Genomic DNA, 13,704 nt, shown 5'->3' with positions numbered 1-13,704 from the left:
TATTTTCATAATCTCTTGTATCGGTATGTGTGTGTTTTCGAATCTTCCATTGAATGACCATTGAAACATTGATTACATGTATTAAGTACTTTATAAACAAAGATCACGTGACTCTCAACAGAACCATTGTTTTTGTTTCACAAATACACCCAGGTTCTGAGGGTTACTGGGTTACCCCATTATCTTTAATGGTCAAATGTACAGATACTGGTATATTACAAGGTATATGTCACAGTGACCTATAACAACAGCCCTAGTACATGTTACAGATATTAACGGGATTCCTCTCCAAAGAGTGTGTTTGTTGTGCCCACGTTCAGTTTAATGACTTATTTGAAAAGGTTTAATTGCAAAGCCAGTGACAATTCGAACAATTTGTGTGCACGTGGACTCTTCATGCCCATATTTATGCGTGGCAGTACAAGAGAAGTTTCCATTTTCATCTGGGCATAGGGCTCGAATTGAGACATCATTGGTTGTGGGTGTTGGTACACTCAGTCACTCTTTGGAATTTATATCTGAAATGGAAACACTGTTGTGCTCAATGGGATCTGATAGATAACCCATGCTGATAGGGAAGTAACTCCCACAAGATTGGTCAATGGCCCCTGGGTACTGGAGTTCATACCCAATACAAAGGGGTATGACATTAATACAGCCTCTCCATGCCATTTCTTAGAAAGAGCTTAAATGCTAAATACCATTCCATTATCTTTCTGCTCATATGTGAGCTGAAAAATAGTGTCCGGGTAATGTAGTATGCATGTATGGATGTTTTATTGGATTTGTGAAGTGCAAACCTAGATATAAAGCTACTGAGCACTTTTATGCCATGTTACAAGAGGTGCCAGTGGTCGGGATAGGGTGACAAAGGGCACAAGGGGCACTTGCTACATCAGGGAACGCTTTGGATTCAGGGCTCAAATCCCTCTTGTAACAGTGCATGACTGCTCCTCCTAACACATTGCAGGTTGTAATATTCTTAACTCTGACAGCCCCTTCTAGCATCAACCCTCTGTGGATCTCATCCAAACATGCTGAGGTGGAACCATGGTTTCCTGACGTGTACAATAACTACCAAACTCAGGCATCATATGTCTTTTTGTTGCTAACCTGAAGTCCACCTCTTCTCACACAAATAGGATTGTTTTGCCATGGTGATTGCTAAGAGCTTTTAGATTAAGTATTTTTTTATAACATAACTTAAACACATTGACAGTGCCAATAGCTCTGGCTAAACACTTACAAGGTTCCAAAGCCGAGACTGATTGCATTGCAAATGCTTGTTAATATCTATTTTTTTGCCAACAGAGGAGGGATGAAGCCTCTGATTGACATCTTCCATGTTACAGGGACTGTTTGTACAAAACTGGCACCTTGTTTTTAACACAAAAGTTCCATTTAATATTCATGTATTTGTAATCATGTATTTGTTTATATGAGTTCCATGATCCAATGAACTGGTGACATTTAGTTTTTAGGTCTCGCCTTGCTATCGCGTGAGCGATCGCAAAGCGAGACTATAGGGGCTTTTAAAAGTGCTCCCAAAAAGCGGATTGTATTGCTAGCACGCGCACAATCACACGCTTTGTGCCGCCATGCACTCCGCTTTTTGAGAGCACTTCAAAGGGTCCGCGCCCCCAAGCGCGCGCGCCACGCTCCGCCGGGCGCACGCGCCACGCTCCGCCGGGCTTGTCTTTTTTTTACTTTAAGCGCGAGGCGCGCGTGCGGCCAATGCTTGTTATACTTAGTCTTGGGTTCAGAGGGTATCGGTTTCTTAACTGTAACGTATGAGGATTCAGAACCCTTACACCCCTCTCCCCATCTTTCTCTACCTTCTCCCCCTCCTTCCCCTTCTCCCCCTTCTCTTCTTTCACAAAAAACTCCCCGGGGTATAACTGTTCATGCACCAGCCGGTTATCCCTCTTTTCGAGGCTCCGGAGCGTGTACCTCGAAGCCCCTGTCACAGGCGCACTCCCACTTACCACCTTTATCCTACCTTTATTAGAAGCAGTGCCGATGTAATCCACCTGAACAGGCGCCCCTTTCTCACTCCTCTCACAGAAGACCCGTCTCTGCCTGCCATCTAATGAAAAAACGCTCTCGGCTGACGGCTCCTTTTGGGAGAAGTTCTCGGTGGCTGCCTCGGTACTGAAGTATCCTCGACGTCCTACCCACCGGAAGGGAATCCTTGCCGCCGCGCCTCTTCCCCTGCGCAGCTCCAGGGCCACTCTGCCACACACCCGCTCCGTCGCCGTACTGCTGGATGACCGATTCAGCTCGCACCGAGCCGCCTCTCACCACATCCCTCACCATGCCATGGAAGAAACAGCCAAATACAGGTACGGCAGTGTTTTTAGAATACGAACCGCATATTCCTGTTGATTCGGAAGAAAATGAGGCGATTTCACTCGATTTCCATATTCAAAAACCACAGATGTTCTAAGGGCTCTCCCGCGGCCGCTACTCGCTGGCCGCCATGTTTTCCTCTCAACCTGCAGAGACTGTTGTTATCAATTTGTACATAGTGCCACAAGGCCAGTCACTAGCTAGGGTACACTGGGGCATGGTACTTTTACATTACAGAGACTGTGGTGGGTATGTTAACCGTTGAGCTATTTTTTTATATGCGCTTGCAATGCATCACAAAATATAGCAAACACATTATAACAAAACCCGCTACAACCAGAAAATTTAGCTCCTTGCAGTAAATATTACATTTGCGGGACTCCCCAATTTGCAGCCCATTCTCTTCCTGTTAGCGACCCTACACCCTGCCAGCCCCCTAGGCGCTGGCTCCACGGAAAGCGTATTAATATGCTAAACAAACAGCGGGGCATAGTACTTTCAAATAACACAAACTACGGTGGGCACATTAACCCTGTCAGCTATCTTTCCTTGTTTTATATAATAAGCAGAGCATGTTGGCTAATTGTTTAACATGTAACAAGTTTTTTTTCAGGTTGTGTTTGTGATCTTGCATTATTTTTAGGTCAACTTGTTCAGCTCCTGGCACAGCGCGAGATGGCCCCACCTTCTGTATGGGCATCGCAGCCTCTGGTGGTCCATCTTTAGGGCTTCATAAGACCCGCGCCTCCCTGCAACACGCAGACACCTCTGGTCCAGGAACCTCGCGCAGCGTGTAATCTGCATTTTTTATTAATGTATTGCGATGTGGAGCAGAGCGCTTTGCACTCGCCTGAAGTGGGCAGGACTACTGTGCATACATATGCCACAACACCGGACTGGTGTACAGATATCTGCGCTTGGTAAAGAAGGTCTCAATACTTTCAGCAGGTCAGGACAGCAATACCAGTTCTCACCATGTGCCAGTGCTCCTAATTAACCAGTGCTAGTGCTTCCTGGCATAGCATTTAATGGGACAGTTGCAGCACTGTTCTATATTTCTGTTTTACTTTTAATGGGTGAGTCCAATCGCTTCTCTGCATGCTTTTAATGAGACTGCACCAGCATTTCTCTATCCGCAGAAAAAACACGTGAAGATTAATAGAACCCCCTCCTTAAGCCTCCGCACCCTGAAGAAAAAGGATAACACTGCAGTCAAAGCACTCACCAGGATAACTAGACAGGTCGCAGGTCAGAACTCATTTGTTTGTGTTGAGACACTCAGCAGCCCGGAGGCACATCAGTGTCCGGGCAAAGGAGGGACCCAATTCTGTATGTTTTGTATACACTTGACTGGTTCTTCGTTAAGGTGTAAGCAGCATGTCAAAAGCACTCAGGTACATAAGAGCTTAAGTGGCAGTGACCCGCATCCTGGTGTCACCACCTTCACATTAACATACACAACCCTGTTTGCTGCAGCACGCCTTTTAGGGAGCTTTCAGAAGGGACATCTATCGGTGGATTGGTGCCATTGCAGCCTCTTTTTAACATACAAAACCCTGTTTGCTGCAGCACGCCTTTTAGGGAGATTTCAGAAGGGACATCTATCGGTGAATTGGTGCCATTGCAGCCTCTTTAAAGAGACATCTTTGTACACTGAGCAGGCACCGTCTGCTCCAGTATGTGAAGGAACACTCCCTCTACAGTGCACCTCCGCATCTGTGGATGTGTGTAGAAGTTATGGATAATGTGCTGCGTATCTAAACACTTATAAGGTTCCAAAGGCAAACACATACATAGATAAAATACATTATCATTTACAATGACAATAGCTCTAACTCTTCCAAATGCGAGACCTATTGCATTGCAAATGCTTGTTACTTATACATGCATGTTTTAACAGATATATTTAGCGCTGTAAAGTTAATTATTTTGATTATCGTGCCTACTGGATAGAGGTTAGTACGAAAGGTAACACATTGTATGGTACACTTTGCTATAACAATTTGATTTCCTATGCTACCTATGAGACCGGATTCTGCTCACAGGCTTTTTTATTTCCTTGCTGGAAATGGCATAGATTAGCTGAGAGGTTCTGTTTCTGAATGTACCAAGCAAATAACAAATGTGCAAGTTCCATCATTTGAGATTTCCTGCATGTTTTAGAGATTTCCTCACTTTTGCTGACAGTGAGAAAATCGTTCTGAAGAGGCGCTAACCGAATCACCAACGAGAGACCTTATGTCTTGAGTAATCTGGAGTAGCAAGCTGATAAGCGACTCTTCATCCTTAGTTGATGCCTCATAAAGGCGTTCCTCTCGATATGCTGGAACCTTGCCCCAGAAGTAACTGGAACTTTAAAATCAACCTTTTAATTGACAACCTCTATAATTTGACTGTTTAAGTGCTTAGGATTTTATTAGACTCCGCAATCAAGACGTACAAATATCGACATACATATGGTATGCCATAGTCTAGAGGTAGAACATAGAGCTCTGAAGTAATTACAGGTGACAGTAGTATTACTTGAAGACATTTCTGAATTGCCTAAGCATGTATCAATGAATCATGAGTCACAATACTATCCAGTCTTTAAGACTTACGATGTCCTTCGGCTCAGATCCTTTAATGGCCGATATAGCCCATTACGTTGGACTATAAAGCTATAAGATGTTTACAGAGCTGAGGGGTGTTGTATTACCTGCTAGTAACAAGTCATACTCCTCGGTTACTGATTGGAAGGATGGTTCAAACATTGATCAAGTACCCTTTGCAAGTCTACTTAAAGTTGGCTTTGAAAGAGGTGCTTATTTGATCAAAGGTGGGGTATTTGTAGCTTTTTTGCAGTCAAAGTGAGTTTCGAGGGTTAAGACTTTACTGAAATACATAAAATGTTGATGTAAGCTTTCTGTCCTTCATTGGTGTGTGAATGATGAGTGATCCTGTAAGCCTTCGGGGATTAGATGACTCTGTATTCAATGTGTCAGTAGAGGCAATACCTTAAGTCTCCTATTATTATAATCACCATATTTTGACTCATCTAGAAGGTCTATCAGGCTTCTTCCCTTTGTTTCCAACAAAGGTGGTTGTTCCTGTTACATGAATAATGGATCTAAGAAATCCATTGATACAGATGTATTTTCATTCCACCAAGCTTAACCACTTTCTAATAGAGTTTCCACTTTTTTTCATTCTAGATTGAGGATGGAACCCATAACTGTGTGGTCATAGACTGCAGTGACAATGGCACTGAGCTGAATGAAAAGGACAACAAAGGCTCACACCAAGATGCCAGCCACAACAAGATGTTATACGGAGTGACCGAAATACCACCATGGCACTTGTGCATCTTCCTTGGCATTCAGGTGAGGCAGGAAAGGACAGCAGGAAGCCAGCATGAGCCATGTACATGGGAGTGCATACCAGGGTATTGTGCACAGCTTCAACTCCATTCAGTAAGATAATAAGTGAGAGAAAGGGAATATCAAACATGCTGCATATACAAGAAGTACTAGTCGAATTGGTACAAAATGCACTTTGAGTATCTCCATGGAAATTCTGGAATCATATAAAAGGGTAGTGTAGAAAGATAACATTTTGCATGCACTAAAACTGGTGAGTGGTTGTGGCGTTTCACATGTTCTAGGTGTTGTTATGAGAACCATTTGGACACAAGTTAAATAGGTTGGGTCTAGTTAGTCCTGCAATGGTTTTTATGCTATTTGAATTTATAGCATGCGGATACCACACAAGGGTATCCTGGTGCAAATCTGAGGGGTTGCATTGATTAGGGAAGCCTAGAGAAGGCAGAGGACATCTACATTTTGAGATTATTTCTGAACACGAGTAAGGTGCTGGCGGCGCAAATGGGAAGGGAAAGTTTGTTCCAGGCAGTAGGGGCAAGGTATGAGAAAGAACATCTCCATGATCTGGTGCAAAGATCAGGGGAGTATTCAAGTAAGAAAGAAGCAAGCTTTAGCTGTCTAGATGGATTGTGGAGATTATGTTGTTGAAATAAAGGGGGCCTAAGTTTTAGAGTGCCCTATAGGTGTGACAGAGGACACACCATAATTGTGGATGAGGAGCCAGCCGAGAGTGTGCAGGTGGCTGGATTCAGTGGTGTGGTGGGAAAGGTTCAATTCTAGCCTGGCAGTCACGTTCTGAAATACCAGCAGCCTCTTAAGAAGGTGGGAAGGGATGTCTATAGAAGGAGCAAATCCGAAAACTAACCTACTAGTAATGAGGGCATGCATGAGAATGGTTTCCTAGCGTCCATTGGGAAACATTGGAATTTTTTTTAAGCATCTTGAAGATGTTAAAGCAGTGGAGGAGCCAAAGTGATCTGGTCAGCTATCTTCTTTGCACCGTGAAGCAACTCTGTTACATTACTTAAATACTGGGGCCTGTGTTTAGTACATTTCGCTGGTTGCACCAACTCCTAGCAGATAGCTTCCCCTCCAGAAGTTCTCGAAGTATGAGACAATATTAATTGTTCAAAAGACACACAATTGATGGATGGAATGCAGAACAAATCAAAACATTCACCCCCCTGTCAAGAGATCTGGGTTAAATTCATCATTCTTTTGCTCACCATGCCACCCCAGTTTAGACCTGGCCATATGCAGATCAGTCTTGACCCTGTGCCTTATGGGAACAGTCCAGCCCGAACTGCCAAGCCACGTCCTTCCTGGACCGGAAACAAGCATCCTAGGACTGGTTTCGGGGGTTCACCCCTCATCAGCCAGGATAGCTTGATTCCAGTGGCACAGTGAGCACGGGACCCACGATTGGGCATACCTGGCGCACTTAGGGCGAGGAAGCAAAAGACACACAACTGATGGACGGAATGCAGAACACATCAAAACATTCATCCCCAGTCAAGAGATATGGGTTAAATCCATCATTCTTTTGCTCACCATGCCACCCCAGTTTAGACCTGGCCATATGAAAATCAGCCTTGATCCTGTGCCTCATGGGAACAGTCTAGCCCGAAATGACAGCCAGGTCTTCCCTCGACTGGAAACATGCATCCTAGGACCGGTTTCGGGGTTTTACCTCTCATCAGCCAGGATAGCTTGATTCCAGTGGCACAGTGAGCCAGGGACCTATGTCTGGGCATACCCGGCACACTTAGGGCGAGAGAAGCAAAAGACACACAATTGATGGACGTCCATCATCTCCTTTTGTTTGCAATATTAATAGTGCAGCCCCAAACTCTAATATGGTCGAAATCAAATGAAGCCATTCATTATTTAGGAGATGCACTGTTATCAATGTATTTACCTGTTTTTACCCTTCTATTTAACTTAGGCCAGATCCCGGACATGCTTGAAAGTGTATGTGTCACCACTGAGTTCTTCTGAGGTCAAGGTGTTTCGTTTCTATGGTAACAAATAACCCTAGTACGTTCTCAAGGCCATGTGCAACTTTTTTGTCCCTTACAATAACCAATAACCATAACATTCAAGTACTCAGTACTACCTGTAGCTCTGTTTCCGAGTAGTGAATGTACTTCATTTGTTAAACTGTAGGGCACTCGTTTGTCTTTGCTGCATCTTCCAAATGGAGGTGCTCGACTGGAATAGCTAAATGATTTGGATTGGCATAGCGTTGACTTTGGCGGTGTAGCTTGTCCCCACCTCACTTCTTTATTTCCGATTTCTATTTCACAGCACTACCTAACTGCACTGGGCAGCAATTTGTCCATACCGCTGATCTTGTCCAAAGAGCTGTGCCTGACGCATGACCCCCTCAGTCAAAGCCACATCATCAGTACCACCTTCTTTGTTTCTGGACTCTGCACCCTACTTCAAGTCACTTTGGGGGTCAGGTAAGTGACAGATGTGACACCTCCCAATCCTAATGCTTCAGTAACATTGAATGAGTCAACCAATGGCATTTTCTCAAATGCATGAGCCGTGCTTCCATACCCGTATATATTTATCTAGTCTTTTTTTTAAACATATTTTATTAGTTTTGAATATTCACTGCAATTCAACAATCATACATTTATGAAACACTTTCTTTTTAAAATCAGAGCCATATTTGAGCTACACGTTTAAAAAAAACGTATATCAGCGCACAGACAGCAATACATCATATCGTTTTTTTTACGGGTCTTAGAGCCACATGTATCATTATTGGAAATTGCGATTACCTAATTGCGATTTTCTGCAAATCGCAAGTAGGTAATCGCTATTCTAATGTATGAAACTCCAGGAGTTTCATTGACTAATTCCCAGTAGGTCACAAATCGACCTACCTCATGAATATTAATGAAGTAGGTCACAATTTGCGACTCAGTAGGAATAGCTAAAATCCTGGGGACGGTGGCTTGCTGAAATCAGCAGACCACCATGTCTGTGATTGCTTTTAAATAAAACAATCATTTGTTTTTAAATGCAGCAAGTTTTCCTAAAGGAAAAGAGGTTTCAGTTAAAAAAGAAAAATTTGAAGTTTTCATTTCATTTTTTTTTAGAGTAGGCAGTGGTCCGTGGGACCACTGCCTACTCTGAAAAAACATTTCGATACCATTCCCAAAGGGGATGGGGTCCCCTGTGGACCCCTACCGATTTGCGAATGGGTTACAACCTACTTGAAGTATGTGGTAAAATGCGAATGTTTTGCAACCACATTTCAGTCGCAAAACATTCTTACATACTGCTTCAATTCGGTATTAGGAAGGGACGTCCTAAACACGCTCCTTCCTAATACCAAATCATATGTATTTGCAATTACAAATTATTATTCGGTAGCATGTTACCGAATCACAAATTGGAATTCATCATACCAAAATGCATTTTACTGGTCCCAAATGGCACGATTCTGTGAATCAGGCCGTTTGCGACCAGGAAAATGCATGATACATGTGGCTGTCAGCCCTTTAATTCAGTTTTGCTCCCTCTAGTACATTAGATCTCTGTACTCTTACCATGGACCTAGATTTCTTTGAACTTCTTAGGACATCCTTGTGCCTCATACACCCATTTCTCGGCGCTCACACACCAATCTAGATTTTTGCTACCGTCTAAAAGATGGGTGCTTTTCCCCCACCTTCCACACTTTTGAAATATCCCTTCTAGCTACTGTCATAGCCATATCCCAAATGAGTAGATCTAGAAATTGTTGTAACTATCTTGCCATATAGCCAACCACGCCGTCTCCACCGGTATTTCAAAAACCACTGTGCTGCAAATTGGTTCCTAACCCCTTTCCAATAAGGTTGTATTTCAGGGTATTCACGTCAAGCATACTTTAAGGTACCTACCCCTAACACCCCTGAAGCACTTACTCTCTGAACTTTTAATTGTTGTGCTCTAGTGTAATATGCCCAGTTTAATATCTTAAGTTGCACTATTCTATACCCTACTCCAATGCCTCCCACCCGTGGATATTGGCATGCTTCCATCCAATCTTCATCTTCCAGTGGTCCTATATCCTTGGCCAATATTCCTCTGAGTTCAGTGAGTGACTCTTGTATGTTGTTAACTAAGGCTTTGTGTACCAGAGATATTCCATGTTTGCGCAATGAGCTCACTTGTACCCAATCTTCCCAAGGGGATTCACCTTTAATTTCTTGGATGTGTAGAGAGTGTTCATGTAGTGTGTGCTCCATATAAAAATATTTATAATATTGGGTGTCTGATAATTTATATTCTTCTTGTAGTTTGCTGAAGGATTTAAGTTATTTTGGGCCCCAAATGTCTCCTAATATAGACATATCTATCAAACCCCGTTTTCAAAACCCTCTGAAGTAAACCCGGGGGAAGGGGAAGAATTGACCAGAACCAGTTGGGGGATTGGTCAGGGAATTATGTTAAAATGTCGAGTCCGATGCAGTTCAAGTAGATTCATTAGTCAAGTACGAACACCACCAACGATGCCAGCCAGCCAGTTCCGCTCCCAGTCTCGAAGTGACTACTTTGGAGCTAAGCTTCCATGTAGACTGTGAGCATTTCTGGCATGCGCTAGTTACAGCATTTAAAGGAACAGTGCCTGTAGTATGATTATAACACATCTCCCTTACCCAACAATATATACAAAGGCCAACACAAATTTCAATAAATCAAATTTCAAAAGCAAATACAAAAATAGAAATAAGTTGGAAACAATTGCTAGCAAAATTAACAGCAAACAACCAAGATAAATAAAACCAAAAGATGATTGCAGGATGTAATCCTTGAACCGAATAGATGCTCTTTTTAATCTTGTTGAAGGCGTTTTTTGCAGAATATTTCCATGAGCATTTCCCATGAAAGAGTCATCAGACCACACCACTGTTGGTCATGATTGCTCTGGGTAACACTTTGCCACCTTCCAAACTTGAATTGCTCCTGTTACCAGAATACGTCACAAGCCTCGACATGCTCCATGTGCCAACAGTATTTACAGTCACCACATTTTTTGGTGTTCATACTTGACTAATAAATCGACTTGCTCTGCATCGGAATCGACATTTTAATGCAATTCCCGGACCAATCTCCAATCCCCAAACTGGTTCTGGAAAGTTCTTCCTCTTCTCCTGGGTATGACTCCAAACTGTCTAGACTCTAGAGAGACAAGGGCAAGGGCAGGCCTGGTTTCAGGTTCCTTTGTGTGGGCAAGGGCCTTTGAAATGTTATCAGGCCAGGGTACAGCTCCTCTCAAGCTATCCTCCCTGTCTGTTTGAATTACAATTTATTTGAGTGTAAACATAATTTCTCTAGCTGCTCCAAAACTGTAGTTAAAAGCAAAAGGAACAAATGATGGACGCAGTGCTGAACAATGCAAACATTCACCCCCAGTCACAAAGATCTGGGTTTCATCCATTGTTTTTTTGTTCACCACACAAGTTAGCACTTATTAATTTAAACAAGGTAACCCAGTGTTAGTGTATGGGAGAGATAGGCCTTACAATAGGGGTAACCAACCTCAGGAATTTTTCACTATCGGGACATGCAAAAACTTTAACACACATGTGCAACTTTTCAAATACCATGCACTCTGCCCTGTGAGCCTTTTGGGCCTACCTTAAGGGTGACTACTAAGAATTAGAAATGAAGGTTTAGGCCTGGCTAAAGGTTTTTTTTGCTAGGTCAAAATGGCAGTTTAAACATACATTACAGGCGGCAGTGGCAAGACCGAGACATGTTTTAAAATGCTACTTCAGTGGGTGGCACAATGAGTGATGCAGCCCACTAGTAGCATTTAATTTACAGACCCTGTGTGCATGTTGTAGCATTTGGGAGTGACTTACAAGTAAATTAAATGTACCAATTGGGTATAGGTCAAATTTGCCATGTTTGAAGGAGAGAGCACAAGCACTTTTCTACTGGATAGCAGGAAAAAAGTGCACAGAATCCTAAGAGCCGGGCAAGATGGCCGCGGACGGGCTGTGCTGAGCGGTCGCTGCTGACCTCTCTCCCATCAGTAATGAAATCGGCACCGACGATGAGTTGGTTAATAGGATTTTGGACCCCTGATGGCTTTTGTATTTAGGTGGTATCCAGATTTGTATATTCGTCCACCGATGCGTTTATCCATCACAGCGTTTAGGTATAGAATGCTGTTAGAGCTGGTCTGGCTGAAAGAAAGCTGGGGAAGATTTTGGAGTACTATTGGTTGCATAAGGGCACGATACACACAGCTGCACAGAATGCCACAGCTCCCTGCTAAAAATGATAAAGCAAAAGGGAAGGAGAAGGCAAAGGTGCAAGCGGAGGCCGGTAAAAATCCCCCCAAAGGTTCAAACGAAGAAGCAGTATCAGCCGCCAAGGAGCTAGGGGCAATACGGAAAACTGCGGCTCCGCAGTCAAACAAGAAGATGGAGACACGGGGGGGGGGGGGGTGAAATGTCATAATCGGTGCTACTGAGCCAGGTAGCCAGTCACGCAGTCTCGCTGAAACAAGGAGTAAGCCGCTGGCAAAACATGTTGAAAGGACTGAAAGAGTTGACAGATTTGACAAAACTAAACCAAAACCTAGGGAGACCCCACTCAGGCAGCCTACCTTGTCAGAAGTATTCACCGTCCGATCCATGGCACCAGGCGATCGACCACAAAGCGAAGGTAGTAGAAACATCGGCGGATCTAGCGATCCTGGAGGCGTCCTCGAGGACGCTGGAGGTGCGTCAAACGCGGACGCTCCGGTTGCTAGGCAACAGCAACAACAACTGGCACAGCGTTCTAATGGCACTGCTGGGACTAAGGATCGAGCGATGCTTCAGACAGAGGTGGACCTGGTTTCTGCAACGGGCTCCCCCCTAGTATGCGCTGAGCGGGGACTGGCTCAGGCAGGAAATGTAACCCCAGGTGAGAGGGGGAATGTGGACGCAGACATGATGGGCGCAATCATGGTGCTCGAAGCAGAGTTGTTAGCCTCCAAGAACGCCCAAAACCCCAAAGGAACCCTGCCTACATGGGGAAGCTCCGTGAGTTTAGCAAATAAGGGGAAACAACTTGGTTGCAGAGAGGAGGAGGCAATTGAAAAGGGCGAGGTGGGTTCGGGTGAAGGAGAGAGATTCTTCTCTCTCAATGAAGACTCAGACTCGGCGCAGCCAAGTGAGGAGATTTCAGAGGAGGAGGATGATGAAGCGGAGGGGGCCTCATTTTCAGGTTCCAGTTCCTCTGGGGGGGATATAGGTACAGGGAATGACTCGACCTTGAGGAAGAGACAGCTAAAGCTAAGTAGCCAACAAACTGGGTCACCGGGAGGCATAGAAAAGGGCCTGTTGTGGGACTATTCAGGAACTTCCCAGATATATCAGGAAGAGGATGCCGCTGTGTCACCAAAACAGAATGCACCTTTTGATATCTTGTTTAATATGCTGAAGCAGATGCAAGCAGAGGCTAGAGTCGTGAGCCGGAAGGCAAGACAGGATGCTAAAAAAATACAATCCTCACTGAGGAAGACTAATAAACTCTATGATGATTTGGTGGGCAGAGTTACGGAGGTGGAAGAACGCACGAGTAAGCTTGAAGATGATCTCGGCAATTGGCAAACCTTTAAATCGGCTCAACAAAAGGTGGCAGAAGACCTTCAATGGAAAATGGAGGATTTTGAAAATCGCCAAAGGCGTAATAATGTCAGAATTTTGGGTGTGGCTGATGGGGTGGAAGGGCAGGGCATAAGGCGCTATGTGATCAATTTACTCAAAGGGGCGTTCCCGGAGTCTCAGTGGCAGTGGGACAGGGAAGTCCAGAGAGCGCATAGGTTCCCTTTAACCCTCAAAAAAGTGCAGGGGGCCGATGGTGGAGGCAATGCGGCTTTTCCGCGAGCTATCTTAGTTTATCTAGGAAATTTTCTCTTAAGGCAAGAAGTAATCGAGAAAGCTAGACCTGATAGCAAGAGATCATTTGAGGGCACCACCTTCTTTGCCAG

General features: G+C 44.1%; 1 protein-coding gene across 1 annotated transcript in view; it reads left to right on the top strand.

The window, feature by feature from the left end:
* LOC146854207 (solute carrier family 23 member 1-like) overlaps nucleotides 1-13,704 on the top strand; it is a 379,286-nt gene that overhangs the window by 146,119 nt on the left and 219,463 nt on the right. The window contains exons 2-3 of the mRNA XM_085651987.1: nucleotides 5,544-5,711; nucleotides 8,019-8,176. Of these exons, the coding sequence (XP_085508113.1) occupies nucleotides 5,544-5,711; nucleotides 8,019-8,176 (326 nt within the window). The remainder of the gene's footprint in view (nucleotides 1-5,543; nucleotides 5,712-8,018; nucleotides 8,177-13,704) is intronic.

The sequence above is a fragment of the Triturus cristatus genome, chromosome 4_1, assembly GCF_964204655.1.
Source record: "Triturus cristatus chromosome 4_1, aTriCri1.1, whole genome shotgun sequence".
NCBI lineage: Eukaryota > Metazoa > Chordata > Amphibia > Caudata > Salamandridae > Triturus > Triturus cristatus.
The sequence above is the reverse complement of the archived record's forward strand: the minus strand, read 5'-3'. Positions and strand labels throughout refer to the sequence as shown.